General features: G+C 57.4%; 1 protein-coding gene across 7 annotated transcripts in view; it reads left to right on the forward strand.

The window, feature by feature from the left end:
- DAB2IP (DAB2 interacting protein) overlaps positions 1-24,476 on the forward strand; it is a 177,499-nt gene that overhangs the window by 83,138 nt on the left and 69,885 nt on the right. For all 7 annotated transcript variants that reach the window (XM_084899197.1, XM_084899195.1, XM_084899199.1 and 4 more), the window contains one exon: positions 18,897-19,042. In XM_084899197.1, coding sequence (XP_084755323.1) covers positions 18,897-19,042 — 146 coding nt within the window. The remainder of the gene's footprint in view (positions 1-18,896; positions 19,043-24,476) is intronic.

A 24,476-nucleotide genomic window follows, 5' to 3' on the forward strand; every position in this document is an offset into this window, starting at 1 on the left:
ACATACGTGGTGGGATCGGAGGGAGAGGTCTGGAGGACAGGGTGGGAACTTGGGCTGAGTCTGGGTCAGGTGGAGCCTTTGAACCAGGCTGGGGGGATGGGGAAAGGCGGGCAGAGGGAGATGGGGCTTTCCTCAGGGCCACTGGTTCTCCTTCCTGGTGATATGTCATCAAATGCTGTCAAAACAGGTTCTTGGGGCCTCCTCAAGATTTCAGTGCGGTGGGGCCGGGGCAGGGCCTGGGTATCTGCATCTTAACAAGCTCCACAAAGGAGTAGTTCTGAGCCCCAACCTCTGAATCAGCCTCCAGGAGGGAAGGGTAAGAGGAGGGAGGATAGCCAGTGCTGAGAGAGGACTCAGAGTCCCTTCCCTGGGTGTGGCCACACCCCTGGGAGATGGTCTCCAGCCTGCAGGCAGAGCCAGGAGGCTGGCACATGGGTGACCCTGACCTGACTCCAGTCAACTGGAGTAGAGGCCGGTCCTGCCTTCCCTGGATCCCTGGAGCCACGACAGCTGGGGCTTTAGGGAACGATGACACCTAACAACATAGCCAGCTGCTCTGTGCTCAGGGTCTTACACATATGTCCTCTTTGACTCCTTGAGACAACCCTGCAGCTGATTTTGTGGTCACTCCATTTTACAGATGGGAAAACTGAGGTTCAGGGAGGTGAAGTCACCCAAGCACCAACTGCTAATGGTGGAGCAAGATTTGAACCCAGACTGTCTGGCCCCAGAGCGTGAGCATGCACTTCCTCTTGCTGGGAAGAGAAACCCATTGTCCCCACACCCTCCCAGCACCCCTTCAGCATCACTTTTTACCCTGTTCCTTTTTTTTTTTTTTTCCCCTGCTGCTCTAATAGGTGTGTCATCACACCTTGAAGTTGCTATAATTTGCAGCTCTTTAATTGCCAGCTAGACTTGGCATTTTTCCTGCCGTGGCGTCTCTGCTCTGTTTCCTGGCGTGGAAACCACCTGTGGATCAGAGCCAGCGCAGGCCCTCTGCACCGCCAGGCCCCCAGGACTCCTGGGCCCGCCTGCCCGATTAGGATCTGCGGGAGGGGGCCTGTGCTCAGGCCTCGCTGACCCACCTCTCACCACACCCCCGAGGGGGGGGCGCTGTTAGTACGCCTGGGTCACCGATGAGGGAACTGAGGCTCAGAGAGGAGAATGTGTCCACCCGGTGTCCTGCCGCTCCTGAGTGACATCACCAGGCCTGGGTGCCAGGGCTGCCTGCCGGACATTTACGTTTTGTGTCCTTCTCTGGGCACGTTGGTCCTTTGCTGTGTGCAGCACTTAGGAAATAGTTGTGAGTTGAGTTTCTGTCCTGAGCTGGTGCTGGGAGCTGGAAAGATCGGAGGTAGGGTCTGGGTTCAGATCCCAGCTCTTCAGCGACCTGCGTGGCCTCATGAGTCAGGGATCCTCTGAGCCTCCTGCCCGTGTCAGTGAAGTGTGGATGCCTGCCTCGGAGGACTGTCTGACCCTGGATAGGTGCATAGTAGGTGAGATCCATCCCTGGGGCTGATGGTGCTCCCCTTTGTGGCTCCAGCACAGGAAAGACCGGGGGAGGGTCGGGGTGGACAGCAGAGGGCAGGGTGTTTGAGGGGGAGTCTGGCCTGGGCCTTGGGAACAGACTGGCACCCACACCCTTTGCAGGACCAGAAGCACATCCTCTCGCCCTCAGCCAGGGCTCCCACCGGCTCCCACGTGCTTGGCCGACTGCTCTGTGTGCAGCCTGGTGGGGCCCCTGGGGGCCGTGGTGTTGCCAGGGGAGGCAGGGGAGACAGCTCAGGACATCCCCGAGAAACTGCTGTCTTCGCTGCCATTTCAAACTGGAGGATGGGGTGTCACCACCTCACACAGGGGTGCATGCTCCTTTGCAACCCTGTTGGTTAATGGAGAGTCAGCGTTCTGGGTTCTATAGGACGCATCCTATTCACCTCTTCCATGAAAGCTGACGCCTGTCCAGGGTCACTAGCCAGCTGGGGGCGCTTCTGAGTCTGGGCTGTTTGCACCCTAAAGGTGGCCCATGCTCCTTGGGTGGGTCAGGCTAGGACCGCAGCCACCCCACAGGACACCAGAGGCTCGGTGCTGGTTCCATCTCCACCTCTCAGGGACCTGGGACCCTGGCAGAGCCTCAGTTTATCCTCTGCACCGTGAGGGGAGTGGACTTCGGAAGGCAGCATGTGGTTTGGCATGCAGCAGGCGCTTCAGTGCTCTGATGCAGTCACTAAGAGAAGAGCTGTAAACTCAGCAGACCCGGGGCTAGGCCTCATATCTGCTTTGCGACTTGGAAAAGATATGGAACCTTTTGTCCACCTGGTGCAACTTCCTTCTGCCTGCAGGTGGAGTTGGGGGTGGGGGAGTGGTTCCCCAGGGCCACGTGGTGCTAGCAGGCCGGTGTGGGGCTATGGGGGACCCTGGATGAGGGTAGGATGGAGAAATGAGCTGGGAGCAGGTGACCAAATGGGCCTCCTGTCCTTCTCTGGCCTTCAGCTCTCAGGCCCCCAAGAGAGGGTGAGGTCAAGATTCAAACCAAGGCCCGTCTTCGCTGCACTAGTAGAGAGTCCTGGGAGGGAGAGACGGACGGCGGGAGAAAAGGAAGGCAAGTGGCAAGCTGTCAGGCTGCGCCCAGGGTGCTGCCCCCTCTCGCCTGCCACCCCATGTTAGAGGAATTCATGGTGCTGCCCCCTCTCGCCTGCCACCCCATGTTAGAGGAATTCATGGTGCTGCCCCCTCTTGCCTGCCACCCCATGTTAGAGGAATTCATGGTTTGATTTGGGGGTGAGGAGATGGTGACTGTTATAGGTCTCCCCCGATTCCCCTCAGCCCGCTGGTTTCCCCAGACCTGCACTCCCCGGCTGCAGGCCGGGTCCTTCCTCTGCCCCCACCCCTTCCCAACGACCTTGAGGAGAGCTGACAGGGCCTGGGTGCGGGAGGTGGCAGAGGCGCTGGGAAACTTGACAGCCAATTGATTCCTCCTCGGGAAGTTGAAAGTGTTTGAAGGTTTCGCTGAAATTAGGTCTCACGGCTATTTTTTGCGAGACGGAGAAGAAGTGTCAGGGAGGGGAAGGCACAGGGGACTGGCGGGAGCTGCAGATAAACTCTGTACCCAGCTGATTGCAAAGGCCTCTGGAAGTGAGGCTGATTTCCTTTCAACCACCCACTTTTCCTGGATGCTCAAATGTCTCAGCCTACGTGGCGCTGAAGCTGTGGTGGAGGTGTGCCTGCGGTGCTGTGAGAACCCAGAATAAAGAATTCCTAGAAGAGGGATCTTTGGGGCTGGGCTTTGAGGCATGTGTAGGAGTTTCTCAGGAACAAAGGGAGAGGAGTATTTCAGTGAGAGGGGGATCTCACTGAATAGGAAGAAGCCAGTGGCCCTGTGTGATTTGAGTGTTGGATGAGTCGGAGGGATGAAGGAGAGGAAGGATCCTGGAGGGGAAAAGTGGGTGGGTGAAGCTTTTAGACTAAAGCTTTTGGACTTCCCCCTGAAGGACGCCAGCCACAGGGGATGGTGGGCAGGAGCGGAGCCAGCAGGAGATCTCTACGATGTGGCCTCTTGGTTTCCCCAGCGGCTCACCCCTCTGCCCACTCCTGCAGCCTCCCTGCACCCTCCCCATGTTTCAGCTGCCCGACTTTCTCTCACACACAGAAACAGGTACATGAACACAAACGGCAGACCTGTGGGCGACCCAAGGTGGGAAGGCTATTGGGAATTGTATGGTCCTCCCCTTCTCTGTCCAGAGGAGGCACTGAAGCTCGGGGGGGGGGGGGGGGGGGGGGAGTGTCCTCACCCATCTGGAATTGAGCCTCGCCCCCTCCATTCCCCACCCAATAGTCCAAAGTCCTGTTCCTTCCTGCCCTCTCTTCCCTACTGAGCCCTTCTCCCAGCCGCCATTGTGTTTCCTGGGGGAGGAGGCTTTAGGGAAGGAACACTTGTGGGTCTGACCACCCTTGAAAGCCCCTGCCCGCTCCCTCCCACTCCTCAGCACACTGCCACCTGCTGGCCACTGGGCCTCAGCACCAGGGGCAGCTGGCCTCACAGTTTGGACTGGAGGCTGCCTGGAGGAGGAGTGATGGGGGGATAGGAGAGTGGCATCCTCTGCTCCTCACGGCGTCTGCCTCTCTGTTCCCATGAGTGCCCCTTCTCAGTGAGGGTGACTCCCTTGGGCATTGGGGTGGGGACAGAAAAGCTGGCCAGGCTCAGATTAGGTGAACCAGCTCTGTCACTGCATATACGGGGAAACTGAGGCTCAAAGAGGGGAGGTTTGCCCGGAACACCTGCTGGGGCTTCCTCCAACTCCTCCAGGCTGCTCTGGCCCATCTCAAATGCACATGTGCAGGGGATGCATGTACATCTGTGGCCCACACACCAGGGGAAGGGTACCAGCGGCTGGCTGTGCTCGACCTGGCAATAGTGCTGGATTGGGGTGCTGTCATTGGGTGCCCCGGATCCTTCTTCATAGCCTCAGGAATTTGCCCCTGCCAATGTTCTGGGGGTGTCAACTGATTTCCCTCCCTCTTTCTCTGCCTTCCCTTTTTTATTTATTTTTATTTTTTGTTGTTCAGTTGAGCCTTGTGAGCTGGAGTCTCCTAACCCAGTTGAGTGGCTGGTGTTCCCCAGACGGAGACAGCAGGCCCCATACCCTCAGTCCTTTCCACCTCGCCCATCACAGACCCCAATTGTTATGACACCGTTCCAACCCAAAGGAAAGTTACTATCATTTTGGTCTGTGTCCGCCTCACACAGAGAGAGGCCCTCATTCCTGTAGCGGGAAGGCACTTCCTGGGCCCGGGCGCTGCCCAGGGTGGTGGGCCTGGGCCCAGAGGGTCTTCAAGGCAGAATGTGGGACCACGGCCCATTCGGGGACTCCTGAATCCCAGGCCAGGCCAGGGTCCGAGGCCCGAAATTGAGGTCGGGAGGCTGCCCCGTTCAGGAACAGGAGTGTGGTTCCATTGGCTCCATTGTAGGGATCAGGAGGACGAGGCTCAGGGACTGTCCCAGGGTCGCCCAGCCGGTGAACGGCAGGGATGGGGGTCAAACTCTGGTCTTCGTGTCCCACGGTGGGTGTGAGCTAAGTTTCCTCCCTTCCTTCTCTGCTTTCCTTTTTTCTTTCTTTTAATGAGCATTTTTAATGAGCATCAGCTATGTGTTGAGACCTTTATAGGGCACTTGACACAAAGAGAATTAATATGTAGTTGCCACCTGCAGACACATGGAGGGTCACCTGGGGCCGGAGGAAGTGATTTCCAGGCAGGTGAGGGGGAAGGACACAGGCAGCCAGGACAGTCCCTGCAAAGGCCAGGGGGTGGGAAGCAGCCTGAGCAAGCGATCGCAGGAACCAGCAGCCGTGTAGGGGTCTGAAATGTGAGGAAGTGTGAGGATGGCCAGCTCATGGCAGTGCCCAGAGCAGAAGGGATCAGGGGCCATATTAATAGGAGTAGGGAGTCCCCGGAGAGGGAGGTGAAACGGGCCAGAGCTGACCAGCGCAGACCTATAGTGCAGTGTGCTCCTCAGAGCAGCATCCTTGACCAGGCTGGCGAGTCTGGAGCTCCTTCAGTGGGCAGAGACCAGGACCAGAGTGGGTAAGGAGGGGTGGGAAGAGCAAGCAAACTGTGTTTCAGGTTGTCAGGAGCCCATTGTGCCCCCTAACCCCTGAGCATACAATTCTCTTTGTAGGGGCCCTTGAGGGCAGGGGTAGAGAGAAGGACCTGCTCAAGGAATCTTGGCATCTCTTTCCTCATCCTGGAGGTGTCAGCCTGGCAGCTTGAGTAGGAGAGACACAGAGGGAAGGAGACAAGGACAGCTTGGGACCCCCCTCTCCCCCGCTCCCCCCCCCCCCCCCCCGCTCCTCTTTCTGCCCTGGGGTTTCCAGGGGCACCTCTCGGCTATTCCTGCAAGCTCTTTCCCCATCCTTGCCCTAGTGGGCAGCAGGAGCCTGATAGACCGGTCTCCCCTAGAATTACAGGTTCCTGGCACAGAAGGAGCCTTGTCCATTGGAAGTTTCAGTCATTCACGTGGAGTGTCTGGCTCTGTGACTGGCAGGTGGGATGCTGTTGGGGGGCCTTTCTCTCTCTCCTTCCTTCCCCCTCTCCCCGCTCCATCCTGAGGGGCAGTGCCGGCTTCTCCTAGCAGTACCCCCAGGACAGACAGGGTTTGAATCTTGGTCCATGGCTTCCCTCCGTGGGATCGCTCAGACAAGTTCCCACCTCTGAGCCTCTCTTTCCCTATTTGTAAATGGGCAAAGGTGCCTCCCCTTTCTGGTGAATGGGGCTCACTTCTACTCCACACCTCCCCCAGAGCCTCCGGTCCTCCCTTCGGCACCCCTCACCTCCTGCCTCAAAGAAGTATTGCAGCGAGTGCCCAAGGGGCCAGAGACCAAGCTCCAGGCGGTGAACACAGATGGAGGAAGCCCGTGTGCGCGCAGGGCCGTTTCCCACCAATTGGGGGCAGCAGAGTGCAGCAAGTGGACGCCTAGGTGGCTACTTCCAGAGGAGAGTTGGAAGTCCCAGGGGTTTGGGGGCCCCCCCTCCATCCTGTGCCCCTCACCCCGGGGCCACAGGGAGCCGGCTGAGCTGAACAAACCCGGAGCCCACTGCTGGGTGGAGGGAACAGCTCAAGTCAGGGAGTGCTTTGCGTTGGTGGCTGCACTGACTGAGCCAGGGTTGACCAGAGAGCTGGGACTTCTGAAAGGGGACCTGTGTCAGGGACACTGGAGGGGACAAGGAGCCCAGGCAGCCTCCCAGCAGGAGGAGGGGCACAGGCTGAGGCAGGACAGGGCCGGGCAGTGTCGCCGTACTGTGGTCGCCTGGCTGGGCCAATTAGACTCTCCTCGTGGCGGTCCTTGGAAGGCTTGCAGGTGCCTTGCTCCATCCTCGCCTCTGCTCTGAGAGGAAGGAGGGCAGGCGTTCTGGGACAGCCGGGGTGGTGGACAGAGCTTGGACTTGAACGGCATTGCTGGGGTGGAGCCAGCTGTACCAGCTCTTGGCTCTGTGCAGCGGGGGACGGTGGGGCTCATTTTGCACAGTCCGCTGGGTCAGGCTCTGAGCCAGGCACTCTCCAGGCATCACCTCACCGAGTCCTCGCAGCCCAGGGGTCAAAGAACACACATCCCACCTTTTTTTAAAAAAAAAAATATATATTTTATTGATTTTTTACAGAGAGGAAGGGAGAGAGAGAGAGAGAGCTAGAAACGTCGATGAGAGAGAAACATCGACCAGCTGCCTCTTGCACACCCCCCACCGGGGATGTGTCCACAACCAACGTACATGCCCTTGCCCGGAATTGAACCTGGGACCTTTCAGTCCGCAGACTGACGCTCTACTGCTGAGCCAAACCGGTTTCGGCACATCCCACCTTTTTAAGGGGACAAAATCAAGGCGGACAGAAAGGGAAGAACTTGCCGAATATCGCTCAGCTCCCGAGCGTGGGTTTGAAGGTCTCGCAGAGCCTGGTCCACAGCATGCAGCCAGTCTCTGCCAGCCGGAGTTGTCACTCTCCATTCTATAACTGAGAACGCTGAGGCCAGAGAGGGGCAGTGCATTGCCAAGCTCACTCCACCAACCAGGGATAGAACTGTGCTTGAACCTGCATCTCCCCATCTCGTCCTGCCCCTGCCCCTGCCCCGGCCCCCACTGGTCAGAAGGTGCCTGCGCAGGGTGGTCACCACCTTTCTTCACCCCACCCTGTGTCTCTGGCAGGCCTGCCCCTCTTCCGGGGGCTCACGAGACTGGGTGGAGGGGGCTAGCTCGGATGCCCCCATGCCCCTCCCCCCGCGGTATGAAAATAGAGTGATTGTCTCTGTCGTATCCAGTGACATGTGGGTTGGATCGCAGACATACTGATAGCTGAGTCTTCAGGGGAGAACTGCTTCCCAAGCCAGGCAGCCCTCTTGCGGCGGCAGCGATGACATCTGTTTCCGACACGAGGCCCCACACCGGGATGAGTAACTCCTCCTGTGGAATGTCTCAGAGGAGCCGTGATGCTTACTGCCCGGCTCCGGCACCTTAGATGGCTCCCAGGGGTGGGACCCAGTTCCCAGCATTTGAGGTGCCCCCCCCACCCCCGCCCGGCCTGTCCTAACAGCTGCCCTTGCACAACTGGCTCTGCTGCCCACCATTCTCTGCCCCATTTCTCTGCCTCAAGAGCCCCTTCCCTGTGCCCTGCTCCCCCTGGGTCCCCGCAGGCATCCCCTCCCCTCGGCTCCAGGACACAGAGGCCAAGACTTAGCCACCGCCAGACCCGGGGACTTTCTCCAGGGCAGCTACTGTCTCTAATGTATCTGAACTCCAAGCGCTGGGCTGGCCACACGGAGCAGCGTGTGGGATGGGGGTGTGTGAGAGGCAGTGGATGAGTAAGCAGTGCAGGGTGAGGAGAGGAGAGGCGGGCATCCATCCCCTTGCTTCTGAGAGCCCCACCCCTTTTGTCGTGGGAGGAGAGGTCAGGACAGGTCACCCAGGCCACCCCCCGGGGGGCAAAGCCCAGCAAGGATCCCAGCCCTTGCCTTGAAATTGACCTTTTGTCCACTCGTGGGCTCCCATGATCCCTCAGAGCAGGACTCCCAGGGAGCCTGGCCTGCAGCTGGTAAATCACCCGGGAGCAGAAATAGCCTATAAAATCCTCTCCCCAAACAGTGCGCTTCGTATCCCGTAGTGAATGGGCTTTTCAAAGCGCCGCTCCCTCCGGTGGATTTATGGGGCTGCTGCCCTCCTCGCGCCTCTCCCTCCCGCGAGGGTTGGCAGGTCCCCGGGACGGGAGCACCCCGGGGTCCTGGTGCTCCTCCTGGCTCCTGGTGCAGGGAGAAACAGGAGTACCCCTTTTCCCTGCTGTGCTGGTCTGGACCGGCTGGCCGGGAGCCTGGGAGGACAGGGTGGGGCTGCCTGACCCCACAGAAGCCTTATGGCCCAGCACAGAGCTGACGTCCCACCATCAGTACCTTTTCCCCGGCACATTGTTGTCTCCAGAAGGTCCTTCCTATCTGCTGTCATCAGAGGGGTCTCCATGGAGGGGAAAGATGCCAGTTCAAGCTCATGGAGGGGAAAGATGCCAGTTAGAGCTCAGCTCGCCAACTCCTTCGTTGTACAGATGGGGAAACTAAGTCAGGCTGACATGCTTGCTCAGAGCCTCCTGGTGCGGCAATGGAATTCTAGAAGAGCTGGGGCTCGGGTGCCACCCTTCTGGGTTGGACACAGCTCAGCCTCCTCCTGGCTGTGTGGCCCTGGGAAAGCAGCTTGACCTCTCTGAGCCTCCCCTCTCTGATCTGCACATTGGGCTGTGAGAATTAAATGAGGTAAGCCACATAAAGCTTTAATACCGTGCCTGGAGCTTAGAACTTCCTAAAGATATCTGGCTTACCCCTAGCACGTTGGAAGAGGCTTCACTATTATTAATTAGCAGAGCTGAAACCAGATTTCCTGGCTCCGAGCATGGCTTTTTTTTGTTGCTCTGTGGGGTGGCCTCGGCTGAGAGCGTTCACTCACACAGCGTGCGCAGAGCACAGGTTTTGATGGGGAATAAGTGCCGAAATCCGTGAGTCACCCTGGGGAGACTGGCCTGGTAAGGGGGCCCTTAGTGACAGGGCCTGGCGGGAGGCAGAGGGAGGAAGGGGCGAGGCTCCCTGATGGAGTCGGTTTCCTTGCAGCCGTTGTGGCCCCGGTGCCAGACTCCCCACCGAGAGGTCAGAGCTGGCCGAGGGCTTAAGAGCTGATGGAGTGTCTGTGGCATCCAGACCTCTGGGATGGGCTTATGAGGCTGAGGCCGGGGGAAGATTTACAGAGCAGTGAGTCACTCCCTGGCTGCTCTGGGCCATCACGTCCCTGCCTGGACCGCAGGAATGTGTGTCTGATTTCTGTTCACGGATGCTACCCAGTCCTGGGCTCTGGCAGGTACCAGGAGGGCCTCTCCCATGTCCTTATTTCCCCCTCTCACCTTCACACCCCACTCTTTTCCCAACCGGGCACCCTTCCCACCTCCTCCCGGCTCTCAGGTTCCTTAAGGGCACCCTTTGCCTGTGCGTCCTCAGCAGGGGTTATGCCCAGGTCATAAGCCTGGCCTCAGTGTGCCACTTGGAGGTCCTGTGATCACTGCAGCAGCCTCCGAGGCAGCCAGGCTCGCTGCTGTCCTCACCAGTGCTCGGCTGTGTGTGGCTGCCTGCTCTCGGTAACCTTGGCAAGCCCACCCAGATGGACTCCCAGCCCCATTCTCTGCCTTTCTCCTTCCTCTTGTACACCATAAGTATTTGTTAATCCACTCCGGAAGTATTTATGGTATACCTGCCAGGGGTTCAGCACTGGGGACCCCGGCTGCTGTGGCCCCGGCCATCCTGTGAGGGAGACAGACATTAATTAAATATACAATTACAACTGTGATGAGTCTATAAGGAGACGTGGCCTAATCTGAGGGCTTGGGAGGCCCCCGAGGAGAAGATGTGAGGAGAAACTGAAGGGTGTACCAGGCCCTCTGGGCCAAGGGCTCCTCTGTTCCAGGCAGTGGGAACAGCCTGTGCAAAGGCCTGTGACCGGAGAAGCTGGCAATCTCAAAAGTCCCATTTAAGACAGGAGCTGGAGCACAGGGTCGGGGGCAGGTCCTGAGGGCCATAGGCCTCAGAAAGGGCTAAGGCCTTTATCCCAGGAGCCCTGGGGAGCTGTGCAAGGAGGTGGAGCTGGTCAGTGGCAAGATCTGATCTGGTTTCTTTAAGGCTCCTTCTAGACACCCTTGGAGAATGAACGGGGGAAGGTGGCAGGACTGGAGGCAACAAAAGCAGTGAGAAGGCCCCTGCACCCTTGAGTGAAGGATGTCCATGACGGTCTAGGCCTGCCTTTCCAGCTGGGGAGCCCTTGCGGGCAGAAAGCCAGCTTTCCCAGGGCCCAGCACGTGGCGAGGCTCAAGGGACGCGCCCTGGGTGAGCTGTGGACCAGCACCGGCCTCGTCAGAGGAGATGTGCGTCTTAACGATGGTTTCCGTTAACTCGTGCTTTCTGTTTCCTTCTGGCTCATGGCTGACTGGCTCCTGATGGTTAAAGTCCAGGCCATAAAAAAATAAAAAACTATGACGGTGCCGGTGATGATGACAGTAGCTCACATTTACTGTGTGCTGGGAAATGGGCTAAATTCTTTATACACGCGTGATCTCAGAGGCTCATTACAACAACCTATGGTGGCTGCTCGTGTCCTCATTCTGCAGAGGAGGAAACGGCTCAGTCCGCCAGGTCACGACCTCAGGCCCAAAGCTGCAGGCAGTGGAACCCACCGCTCCCCTGCTTCTCGGGGTGAGGGCTGGGGTAAGGCGGGGTAGGGGGGCGGGCAGGCCTCCTCTGCATTTTACTTGGGATTCCTAGAGACTGAGGTAACGGAGAACTTGGGGACATTTGAGGTGTGATGATGGCAGAGGAGAAATATTTGGGGCAGGGGTCCCTGGCTCTGAACCACCAGTGGGACCGGAAGACTCTGAGAACCTCTTGTTCAGGGAGCAGCGAGGACAGCTTTTGGGGGGGGCGGTGAGAGAAGCAAACAGGTCATTCTCAGAGAGGGGCACAGGGCGAGGCCCTGCCCGCAAAGCAGGGGGACCGGGAGGTCACCAGCAAGGGATTCCAGTTCTGAGGTTACCCCAACACTCTCTTTTCCTTCCCGCTGTGGCTGTGAACGTGAGCCCGGTGGGCCTGAGTGTTTGGCCTGGTGTCTGACAGCGTAATTCTGTGAGCGCCTAATGACAGCTGAGTGTGTGTGCCTTTGTGAGCTTGTATCTGCACGCTTATCTGTGGGTTTTGTGACTGTGTATGTGTGTGTTGGTCAGTGTGCACATGTGTTTACACGGTGGGTGTGATGGGGAGATGTGTGTGATTACACATGAATGTCTTGGTGGGCGGGCACCCTCCTCTGGCCCTCATGCCTTTGTATGCCTGTGTGTCCTTGAACGTGTGTGTTTTCTGGCCCTGCATATTTGTCCATGTGAACATGTTTAGGTGTCGTTATCCAGGTGCTATTTTAATCCAGGAATGATTCTTGAGTGTCAGGCCCCAACCCCTCCTGGCTCTCATGGCCCATGCGTTGGTTCTCTGAGTAACCCAGCGAGTCTGTCTACCTTCCCTGGGTAGAGAGGAGGAGTATGGAGGTCTTACATTCAAGGGCAAGTTGGCAAGGGGTGAAGGAGGTTTTTATATGTGTATCAGATGGCCGGTGAATAGGTGGCCACCAGGGAGGCACCAGCTAATCCTGGCTTTATCATGCGGCCCCTGTTTCACCTGTCAGGGTGTCTGACATTCCACCATTAGTGAGTCATTCCCGGCTCTTTGATGATGCCTATCTCCCAAAGGAGGAGGCCAGGAGGCCTGAGGGCTTGCTGAGGGTGGAGCCCCAGGAACAGAGAAGGAGGGAGGAGGACCCCACCATCTGAAGGATTCCATGAATGCACTGGTACTGCCATGTGGGTGGGAGAGCCCAGCTGTGGGGGGCAGCTGCTCTAGCTTTACACAACCACTTCTCAGCACCGGAAAGGAGCTTGGCCATCACCCAACCCAGCCCTCGTGGCACAGATGGGAAGACTGAGGCCTGGGAAGAGGAAACACAGGGAGCCTGGGAGGTCTTGAGGCATGGGGTGCTGGGTGAGGAGAGGGTGCCTCTGGGCAGACCACTGCCCTCTGGGCCGCAGGTGCCTTGTCTGAACCATGTGGACATGGGCCCGATTGCCCCCGGAAGCCCTCCTGGCTCTCACCCTGTGATTCTGGTAGCAGGACTTCTCGCTGCCCCCAGCCCCTTCTCCAGAGCCTGTGTCCAGGTGGAGCAAGGTGCCCAGTCTGCCTGCCTGCCAGCCTGTGTGCCCCATGCATCTCCTCCCCTGGCGTGCTATCTGGCTGGGATCTTCCCCTCCCTTTCCTGTTTACCTGCGTGCGCTGCTGGCATTTGCACAAAGCCCCAGAAAGAGACTGAGAGACTCCATCTCTGCTTGGGTGCCAGCCTTGGCACTGGCCGTGGGAGGAGGAGCTGGGCCCGGCAGAGGGAGGAATCCTGAGCTGAGGTGCTGCCTCCAGCCTGAGCACTGCCTCAGCGGCCCCGGGTGCACAGCCCGGGGCCCATTGGCAGGTTAGGCCCATCCATCCATTTGCAGAGACCTAGGGTTCGTTTGCTAAAAGGGGAGCAGTTGCTGAAACCGGTTTGGCTCAGTGGATAGAGCATTGGCTTGTTGACTGAAAGTCCCAGGTTCGATTCTGGTCAAGGGCATGTATCTTGGTTGCGGGCACATCCCCAGTAGGGGGTGTGCAAGAGGCAGCTGATCGATGTTTCTCTCTCATCAATGTTTCTAACTCTCTGTCCCTCTCTCTTCCTTTCTGTAAAAAATCAATAAAGTATATTAAGAAAAAAAAAATAAAAAAAAATAAAAGGGGAGCAGTTGAAGAAGGGGACCAAGTCGATGGTGGAGCTGGGGGAAGGAACCCGCCCTTCACAGAGCACCTGCTATGAGCCAGGCATGGCTGGCGCTTGATGCTTTACACTCGGGTGAGAAAGTGGCCCAGAGACCAGTGGTGACATGCAGCGCCCAGGTGCCCAAGTGGTGGTGCTGGAATGCAAACCCTTAGGTGCCTCCTGGTCCTGGAGGGAGGCACGCATGAGGAGGGGCCAGGCTTCCCTTTCCTGAGCCTGCAGGTCCTCACGTGTGAGTTCCAGGCGCTCAGGGAGAGAGCTCACCTTCCCTTTCCCTCCCATCCAGAGGCCCAGCACGGTGCCTGGGGCTCTGCTCCGTGGAGGGAGGATGGGCTGAGCTCTCAGTTCTCCTTCTGGCCTTTGACTTATATGTGTGCAAGCATGTAAGTGTGTGTGTGTGTGTGTGTGTGTACATGTGCATGTGTAAGAGGGACCCACCCTGCCCATGCCAGGGGCTAGAACTCTCCTGGTTACACTACCAGCTCCACTGCCTATCAGCTCTGCCACTGGGCAAGTGGCCTAACTTCCCTGAGCCTCCATTTACTCACTCGAAAACCTGAAACACCCTGAATTCTGAGGCACACAGTTTCCCAGGGAGTCCCAGGAAGAGGCATTGGGCCCTCCTTGGGACGTGCAGCGAGTGTGGGGGGCAGAGCGGCTTGGCAGAGCCGGAACACGATAACGGGTCATTTATCATCATCCTCATCGCTTGGAATTGATTGAAATGCGTGAGTGAAGAAATCGTGTGCCTGGAATTCTGAAAGGCCCTTGAGAAAGTCTCAGAACATCCCGGGGAAAGGAGCAGGGTTGTGGGCCCGACGCCAGGATGGTGGCGTAGCGGCTGGAACAGGGGTGAGGGAGCTGCCGAGAACGGGGGTCCTTCCAGCCGGAGGCCCCACAGACTCCTGTCCTCCGTTCAGGCTGCCTTGCACGTTGGTCAGTGACACGGATGTAAGCCCAGGGGTCCTCTGGACCAGGCTAGCGGGAGGACTTCCGAACGGGCAGCGGGCACTCACAGCTGCCGGCACCCAAACACCAGGCTGGACTGGGGGTGGGGGAGGCGTGGCACCAGGCAGCTGCCTTGTGCAAAAGCCTCTGGGGCCTGAGCTGACCTCAGTCAGGGACACAGCTGTCTGAGGAGCACGGGATACAGGGCTGTGCCAGTGGAGGCAGAGCGCCTCGTCCGGGGAGGGCGGAGGCTCGGTTCCCACGGACTGAGCCGGCTCCTCGCTGAGCTTGAGACATCAGTGCCTGCTCCAGTGAATGGGAGCTGAGACCGCCATCTGAGCAGCCCGCCCCAGCTCTCCGTATCTCCAGAGTCTCTGTGAGGTTCCTTTAAAAAGAAAACAGCGCTTGTTTTTTTTTAAAAAAAAGTTCAAAACTACCAAACCGGATGAGAGCCTGTGACTCCAGCCTCGCTTTGCAAGCATGCTCATTCCTTTACTAGGCGTGACCTCAGGCTGCCAGGCCACCGTCAAGCTCCTCAGAATGCCGGACAGACTTCCCCCGGTGGTGGCCACATACCTTCCAGAGCTTTATCTGCACTAGAGCCGCAGGAATTTAGTACCGGTAGTTTATGTGTGCCACCAGAGGAAGAAGGTTGAAAATCTCTGTACTAGAGGCAACATCAGTGATGATTAATAATAATAATAATAATAATAAAGCTGGCAACTACTATGTTTAGTTGCTTAATAGTTAGCATTTTACTGGTGATCTCTTACCTTTATTTAAGCCTTCCCACCCTGTCGATGTCATTAGCCCATTTTGGAGATAGGGACACAGGCTCAGAGAGCTGTAGTAGTTTGCACGCCCCCACTCGCCCCTCCCCTCACCCCTCGCCCCTCCCCTCACCCCTCGCCCCTCCCCTCACCCCTCGCTTATCAGAATTAAGATTTGGACACAGGTGGTGGGAGAGGACTTGTGCTGGGTGTGATCAGCAGGGCCACCTTGTATAGGATCTGCCTCCTGGAGAAGGTGGGATAAAGCCAGGACCCTCGGGTGTGGAAAGAGGGGTCCAGAGCTTTATCTGTCCTACGTAAGCCTCACTGCAGTCCCCACCCATTTCCCAGAGAATCAGGGCCTTGCTGGCCTTCTCCCCTCCCTCCCCCTCTCCCCTCCCAGGCCAGGGGGTCTGGGGAGCCTGAGTTGAGCCCAGTTTGCCTTCCTCCAGCACCTCGCAGGCTCTGCTGCAGGCCTAGAACCTGTTTCGCTTAAAGAAGGAACACGGTTTTCCCACTGCCCCTCACTAACGGTTGACTTGGGTCTAGAACAAGACTTTCTGCCTGGAAGACCGCCAGTCTCTCTTCCTGAGTTCAGGGCTGCAGCTGCCTCCAGAAACAATGTCTGGGGACCTCCCGTGAAGGGACAGGAGGAAAGGCTCAGCTTCCTTCGGGCAGGACTGAGTAAGGAGCCACCGTTGGCCCTCCACCCCACGAAGAGGTCAGTGAGCCAGCTGAGAGGCTGGCCAGGGCAGGGAACTGGACTGACCTTTGACTAGCCTTGCACTGTGACCTTGGTGCCTCATTCTCCCTCGTAATGCGTTCTTTTGGGTCCGACCGCCCTTTTAGCGTTGGCTTTCTGGGATGATGAGCATTGGTTAAGCTTGGCAGAGACAAGGACATGAGCGGAGTCCTCGGGGGGACACCAGGGTAGGCAGGTGCAGTGTGGTGGGGGTGAATGGGGGTCCACCCCATTCTTCTAAAGCAGTGGTTGGCAAACTGCGGCTCGAGAGCCACATGCGGCTCTTTGGCCCCTTGAGTGTGGCTCTTCCACAAAATACCACGGCCTGGGCGAGTCTATTATTTTGAAGAAGTGGCGTTAGAAGAAGTTTAAGTTTAAAAAATGTGGCTCTCAAAAGAAATGTCAATCGTTGTGCTGTTGATATTTGGCTCCGTTGACTAATGAGTTTGCCGACCACTGTCCTAAAGAATCACGCTCCCCATGATCTGAGCTCTCCGGCCTCCTAATCTGTACATTGCTCACTTCCTGGTGTTCATGGCCATATTGGTCACGGTGTCTGACACATAGTGGGCTTTAATAAGTGGTGAATGAGTGACTGTCACAGAGAGTTTGAGTCCCTAAGGTCATGGTCAGTTGGGAGGCTGCTTGTCAGAGGAGCATTAAGTGTCACCTTAGAGAAGGTGGGAGAGGAAGTGACACACGTCTCACTCAGTCTCCTAGGAGGGAGAAAAAAAAATGTTTTTTTTTTCACTAAAAATATGAGTAAAGCTGTCAATATTGGTACATAATAAGCAGCCTCAATGGTGAAACATGTCTTGTGTTCTTTGTGCCACAGGGGTGTAAAAATGGTGAAATTTCCATCAGTGTAGAAAATTAAAAAAAACCCAAAAATGAGAAAAAGTACAAACCCATGAGGGGGAACTTGCTTGACAACAACACCTGTTCGAGAAGAACCCATCCAAGTTAACCAGGTGCATCTCCCCTCCCCCCGTCCCTGGCAAGAGGCCAAGATTTGGAGAGTCCAGGGCTTGTGTGAAGGTGTGGGTTCCCGTCTTCATGCTGTGTTTCCCAGAGGGTCTAATGTCCCCTGAGCTGCCACCATGTGTGGTTCCTCTGCATTGGGCATTGCCCTCTGGTGACCCCTCTGGATTAGGGTCCCCCTCCCCCACTCCCCACCCCCAGCAGCTAACACCTAAGAGATGCCTGGTGAACTGCTAGCTGGTTAGAGCATCTTCATGGGGGGGCCTCTGAGCTGCAGAGGTGAGAGGCATTGGAGTCCACGGCCTGAGAATCCTTCTGGATGAGGTGGCATTTCAGTTGGGCCTTGTAGGATGTGCAGTATTCTGACCGGAAGCCACAGGGATAGGTCTTCCATGGATGTGAGAGATTGAGTGGGAGGGAAAAGTAAGGGGAGAATGGAAAAAGGAAAGCGTGGAGAGGGTGGGCAGAAGAGGGCATCCTGTGGGAGAAGTTCTGGCTTTGGTTGGCCTGGAAGCCGTGTGTCCTTGGGAAAGTCATTTTACTTCTCTGAGCAAGGTTTACCGTCTTCATTTTTTTTTTTTTTTTTTTTTTTTTTTTCTGTGTGGGTGATGAGATAGATGATGTGTTCAACCAATGTTTGACCTTGTCGTGTCCAGGGTGCTGGGGCCATAGAGAGGGGCAGATCTAGCACAGGGCATGACCTATGGCAAATGTCCACCTTTCCCCCTGGACCAGAGAGGGCCCCGAAAACCACCCTCTATTATGTGATGGATAAAATGTGATGTACAGATCGAGTACAAATAAGTTAATATCACGTTCACCCGGAATTGAGGCTAGGGTGGTGAAACTCCGGAGCCCTCTCAGATAAATTCTCCCTCGGGGAACGTCCCCTCAACCCCCCGTTTTCCTCCCCTTCTAGCATCTTGTGTGTTCCAAGTTCAGAACGCCCCAGGCTGCGGCCCCTTGAGGCTCCAAATCCACCCATTCCCTTATAAAGGAAGCGTTGGTTCCGCCTGCATTTCACTATCGAACGCCTTTCTGGCTATTAGCCTAAGAGTTCTTGGGGCGGAGGTGGGATTAAGTTCTGTCCCGAGTCCAGGGAAGCCTTGGTAGATGGAGGAATGGCTTGAATGCCCTCCCCCCAGCTGAGGTCTGCCATACTCCTCCCAGGAGCAGACCCCTCTCCACCGCGGGTCAGGAATGGGCCCAGGCAGCTGTCCCTCTAACGAAGGCCCCGACGTCCCTGGGACCTGGCTCCAAATCTTGAAGGATGCAATGGAGATACCTCTGGGCTCTCCCCGAGCTAGGCACTAGGGACCTGAACCCAAGGTGATTGCCCCGGCTGGAATCCTACGTCTCCAGCAAAGGGCTACCCCCTGAGGGCCCGTGATGGTCATCCACGGAAGGAAGGGCACCCAGGATAAGGGTCCAGGTGGTCAGGGTAGCTTGTCGGTCCCTCGAGGACCTCACAACGGCTCTCAGAGCCTTCCTTTCCCCATCTGTATACCCGGGGTTGTGTGCAGGAAGGCACCTCGTTCATCTGGAAAGGTGTGGGAGGCGTGGATTTCCCAAGGCGGGTGGGGGGTGTGACCTCGTTCCCGGCAGAGGTGAGAGACCGCGGTCGCCAAGCCCCCGGGGTGGTCCCCGCCCCCCGCAGCCCCGCCCCCTGGTTCCCGGCCGCCGGCGCCTGGGGGGCTCGGGCAGCCTCGGCCGCGGCCGGCGCGGCTCGGCTCCGCGTCGCCATGGCAACAGCGGCTTAGGGGCGGGGGCGCCGCGGCGGGCTGGGCCGGGCCAGGCTGGGCCGGGCGGGCGGCGCGGGGTGGGCTGGGCCTCGCTGCGCGGGCCGAGCCGTCGGCGCTCGGTCGGCGGGCGGGCGGCGCGGGCTGCGAGCTGCTGGGGCCGAGCCCGAGCCCGCGCCCGCCCTCGGCCGCGCGGCCGCCCGAGCCGGGGCGCGGGTCCCGCGCGGGGTCCCGGGCCCGGCGCCGCCGCCGCCGCCGCCGCGCTAACCCCGCCTCCCCTTCCCCTTCTTGTCGCCCCGCGCGCAGGGCTTCCTCAGCCGCCGCCTCAAGGGCTCCATCAAGCGCACCAAGAGCCAGCCCAAGCTGGACCGCAACCACAGCTTCCGCCACATCCTGCCGGGGTTCCGGAGCGCCGCCGCCGCCTCCGCCGCCTCCGCCGCGGACAATGAGAGGTGAGCCCGCCGCCGCCCGGCCCGGCCTCCCGCGCCGCCGCCCCGGGATGCGCCCCGGAGGGCGCGGGGACAAAGCGGGAGCCGGCGCCGGTGCGCGCTGAGAGCTGGAGGGGGCGCCACGCCGCCCTCCGGCAACTTGTGGGGCCACCGCGGACTGGGGGGCACGACGGGGGGACCCTTCTCTCACCCCCTGAGGCCGGGTGGGAAGTGCCCTGGGCGAGAAGTCCTGCCTCGCCTCGCCTCGCCGAGGTGGGCATTGTCTCCCGGGCGTTGCAGTGCCCGGAGCTGGAGACCCAAGTGGCGCCTCCATCCACAGGACTCGCCCTCCCTGCCCCTGGAGCCCCCGGGTGTCCAATACAAAAGGCATTTTTTTTCTGCTGGGTTTTGCTGTAACCCAGCGGCGAGGAAAAGCGTGAACATCTGGCGGGGAGGAGCAGGGGGCTGGGCCGCTCAGGGGGCACATCTGCTCTAAGTAGGGCGCACGCCCTTCGGGGGGTCTGGGGCGAGCCGAGCGGCCGTGCCCGGGTCCTGAGCTCAGGGCATCGCGGGAGGCTGTTGAAGGAGGAAGGGCCTTAGCCTCTCCGGCCTGGGCAGCTGCTTCCCTTGCTTACCTCTCCACTCCCAGGGGTGTCTCCTGTTCCCTGTTTCCTTTTCCTGGGCAAGCCAGGAGCAGGGTGTGGAAATTCCAGGGGGAGGTGGCTCGTGGGCCCGAGGAGGAGAGGGAGGAGGCAGTTCAGCCTGCCCGGGAGTCCCCGGGAGCTGAGCAGGCTTCAGCTCGCAAGGGCAAGCCATCCTGTCCGCCTGTAGGGGCACTGGGCGGGCAGGCACAGTCCCTCGGGGCCCAGGTCACGCTCCTTGAGCCCTGCCAGCCACCGCACCTTTCCCCTTGGGCACAGGTACAGCGATGGATTGTGGTGCCGGTTAGAACGTGTCCCTCCCCGCCCAGCTAGTGGAGGGGAAAGAACGGGTAGGCACCATTCAGCCCCACGTCTCAGGCCGCTGGCATCTGCCTTCATGGGGCTGTGCCTTGTGTGTGATCGGCGGCGAGTTGGCGAGAAGGGGAGGAATGAGAATGTGTTTCTGCTCCCCTTTAGTTCCCGCGAGGAAAGGAGTGCAAGTTAGATAGCCCAACTCCTGCCCAAGGTTGAGTGACTTTAACTGACCCCTGGCATCTTTCCGGAGAGTAGCCCCAGTAGAATGACCAGACCTTTCATTTCTACCAGCCAGAGAGCTGCACTTCCCAGGGCATCCTGCCGCTGCCTGCAGCGAGGTGGTTCCCATCCGAGCTGCCAAGCCTAGCCCGAGGCGGGACCCTCAGCCTTTCTCTGATGGCCACGGTGCCCCAGGGGACCAGGCGTGCCGGGGCAGGCAGATGCAGCCAGGCCAGAGCTCAGTGCTGGGTGCAGCCACTGCGTCTTTGAAAAAAAAATCTCGCTTCCCATCGTTGTTATTGTCTCGGAGTCAGGCCACCGGGTTTGCTGCCTTCCTCCCTGCGCCGGGCCCCGCCTCCGGCTCTCTCCCTCAGGAACATGCCTTTCTCTGCGCTTTCCCTGGCGGGGGTCAGGACCCTCTGCACCCGCATGCGGGGGCTTGTGTACGTACCCCGTTTTGTGTGCATGTGTCGGTTGTTGTCGGGGAGCAGGAGAGACAGCCGGCAGTCCGGCCTCGGAGTGTGTCTGCCCTCCCGGGAGCAGACAGCGTGCATGCCATGTTTACCTCCTTCCCGTGGAGAGCCCGCACCGAGAAGCTGGGGAACGCTCGGCCGGCCGGCAACCCTGGCTGGAGGTTGGGGCATGGCCCAGATGCCCTCGAGCAGGTCCTGCCCGGCGGCGTGGCCTCAGGTCAGCATTGCCAGATGCTGGAGGGGCTCGGCGTGGGGGGTTGGGAGTGAACCTGTGCAAGCCCATTTCTAGAAATGGTGGTACACGGTAGTGGTTGGAGCAGCATGGCAATGGCAGTGGTGTGGAATTGTCTTCTTAGTTTTCTATAAACAAAATCTGGCTCGGTGGCTTCTCTGGCACAAGGAGATGTCCTACGGACGGGCAGAGAGAGACCGAGTTTGAAGTCTCTCTTCCCAGCCTTGGAGCTGAAATAGGCTTGGCTAGGACTGGGGTCTCTTGTTTTGCTACTCTGGTTAGAAGTAGTTGGCTGCTGCTGGAATGGATGGGGAGATATTGCCCTGGGGCACCCCCTGGAGTCGAAGTCGTCCTATTTGGAGTTGAGTGAGTAAAACCCGACTCGGGTGACCCAACTCCTGCAAAGCTCTTGGTCAGACCTGGGCGAGGGAGGTACCGCCCTGTCCTCTGAGTTGGTGTGCTTGTGCTGTTGGAGGCTGGGAGGGCGGAAAGGCTGCCTTTGGCTTGGTTTAGGAACAAACCAGGGGGTTGAATTCGGCTTCATGGACCCCCACTGGGCTGCCACACCTTCTGCGGGGGGGTGGGGGGGGGTGGGGAGGGTAAGTGCATAGATGCCAGTCTCAGGGGTGTGAATGGGAAGAGGGAAGAGGGTGGGGCTTCTAGGTGATGAGTGTGAGCCCTGGCTCCTGTGGCCTCCCCATGCAGACACTTGGGGGCCGCCACTTGGGTTCTGACTTTGGATAAACCTGTGTGCTTTGTGGCTGTTCAAGTGGTTTTGTTGCATGCCGTCTGTGTGGTCTGCAAACTGCTGTGTGGGAAGGTTATTTTTTGCACTGGAATTCTCTTACTTGGAGGAAGGAAACCTCCTGGGAAAGGAGTCTGCCCCAGGTGTGGCGACACGGAGGCTGGCTGGTTGGGAGAGAGGGTTGGTGTCTAATTATGAGGCTGGGGTTAGGCCAGTCAGGGCTTGGTGGGCACACTTGGGTACTGGGGGTCCCTAGGGCTACAGGACAGGTTTGAGCCTTTGTATTTAATCCCCTGAAGTGGCCCGGGGGAGGTTCCTTTGGAGGTTTGGGAAATAAGCACCCAGGACAGGTAATCATTTCTCCGGATAACGGAAATGAACGCTGCTCGGAGGCTTTCCAGGTGAAAGGTGTGCTGGCAAAAGCATTTTTGTTTTGCGGGCTGGAAATGCTGCCGCTTCGTTTACAAGGCTGTTTTAATGTGGGTAAAAGCCATCCAGGATGTGGTGGTTCTGCCTTCCCAGAAGATAATTTCCGAGAGTCACCCGTTTATTTATTAATGTTCCCGAGTAGCTAGGAGGGTCAGCTGGCAATATTATGCTGTCTTCATCCCTTTTCTCCTTGACACTATTTCTGGGTGATCCTATTCCTCCCCCCCCCACCCCGCTTCTCCCCCCCCCCCATGCTGGGATTATGTCCTCCCTGCCTCCCTACCTGTTCCCCTACACCCATGGTTATTCTGCAGTGACTGTATCCCCCTTCTCGTTCTTCCAGTGTAGAGCTTACGGAAGAAACGTGGGCAGCCCAGGTGCAGGGATGCAAAGCTGCTGTGTGAGGAGTTAGAGATGGATTATCCCTCCCAGGAATTGAGTTCCCATACCTGGAAGTTATTAATGGTGGGATGCTAGGCAGTGTGCGCCTAGGAAGGGAGGCACTGGAAGTTTCGGGTGAGGGCTTTCAGGGACCCTCAGCTGGCCCTGAGTAGGGAGGAATTGGTTCTGCCACTTGGGGTGAGGGAGTCCCTGGATGGGGAGAGGAGGCTTGGTGAGGAGCAGGGAAAATGGAAGACAGGATCTGTTTTTCTGCATTAACGTTGACAGTAGGTGCAGGAGGGGCTGGGCATCCAGGCCTGGTTTTTCTTGCCTGCCCTCCTTCCCCTACCATAGGCAGTGCCTGTTCTTCTCCGCCTTCCCTAGGGTGACTGTGCAGTATAGACAGTTTCTAGGCATAATGGGAAGTATGCCACCGTTGGATTTGAAGCCAGGTTTTCCTGGAGCAAGTCACTTAACGTTTCTGAGCCTCAGTTTGCACATCTTTAAAATGGGCCTGATGGTAATGTTTGTGGGAACATTAGTCTTAATATATTCAGCACATATTTAACAGGAAGTGTCTGTCCTGCTCAGTGCTATTTCCTTTGCAGCTAACACTGGGTTTGCACATTTCATTTAAGTGTTTCTAAAATTTCAATAAGTAATAGCATGCAAAAGAGGCTAGATTAGCATGTTGCAGGCTTTCAATAAGTGGTAGTTAATATTGGTTGGGAAAGCCTCAGTTTTCTCATCAACAGCATGGGAATAAAAACAAATGAGGTGTTATTTCGAGGTTCCAGGGAGATATCAGATGTTGCTGTCCCTTGTAAGGCGGAAAGAGCTGTGAGGAGGGTCATCGTTACCTTGAAGTAATAGCTGGGCAGAGTGACCTTAGTTCCTCTCTACACCTGGCGAAGCAAACCTCTTCTACTACATGTGTTTTAAAAATCGGCTTTAAAAGTTACATCAAATGTTGGATCAAACTTGTTTTTAATCATGTAGGCATTTAGGTTATCTAGCTTTTATTAAAAATAATACTGGTATTTAAATCCTTGAATATCTATCTTTGCTTCTTGATTGTTTTCTTAGGATGAAGTCTCAGAAATGGAATCATTAAGTCAAAGGATAGATAGAAATGCCGCCTCCCCCTGAAAGCCTGTAACAATGCGCACTGCCCCAGTGGTTTCTGAGAGTGCTTGTGAGCACCTGTGCCCTCCCACCCTACCAACATCTTGGTGTCATCGTTAAAACAATCTTTGTTATTTGAATAGGCCTGAAGAAAAAATGGTGTTTCTTTGTTAATTGCATTTCTTCCCTTGCTAGTGATTGAATATTGTTTTCTGAGAGCAATGGCCAGGAGTGCTTTTTCTTTTGAGTCTTGTCTATTCCTGTCCTTTGCCTTCTGACAAGCCCCTGGCAGGATTCGTGGTTGCTTTGTACGGCCTCCCTCTGCTCTGAGAGGCCGCAGGTAGGTGGATCTTTGTTAAATGGGCCTCTGCCTTCTGAGAGGTATGGCAGGGAATTCATTAATTATCTACAAGGAAGGCTCTCAGCTCTCTCCCCTCCCCTTCCCCCTGCCTCTTCAGAAGGGAATCGGATTTAATTCTTAATCCGATAATTATCGTAAGGAGGCCTGGTGCATACACAGCACTTGGCGAGGAGGTCTTCCGCCCTAGAGGGTAGGTGGGCAGTGAAGCACTGTTCGGTTCAGGGACACTGAGGGACACGGAGGCGTGGAGGTGGGACTGTCACAGAAGCCAGGCCTTGCCTCCGGGTCCTCACCACCTGCAGTGTGGCACTCGGAGCCCCGTGGGCACCTTTGGCAGCAAGGCTGACCTGAGCCCCATGCACGGGCAGGTGATTCTGAGCCTCGTCTCCAGAGAGGGAGGGGGAAGCTACAGAACACGACTCGGACGTAGAGAAGAACCAATTTATTTTTTGCCTTCTCATTTTTATCACCCTCCTTTTAGATCTGCAGCTCCCTCGTGTATCTTCCAGAGATCCGAGCTGGGCAATATTTTTAGGA

The sequence above is a fragment of the Pipistrellus hanaki genome, assembly GCF_964339955.1.
Source record: "Pipistrellus hanaki genome assembly, chromosome: 11".
In the NCBI taxonomy this organism is placed as follows: domain Eukaryota; kingdom Metazoa; phylum Chordata; class Mammalia; order Chiroptera; family Vespertilionidae; genus Pipistrellus; species Pipistrellus hanaki.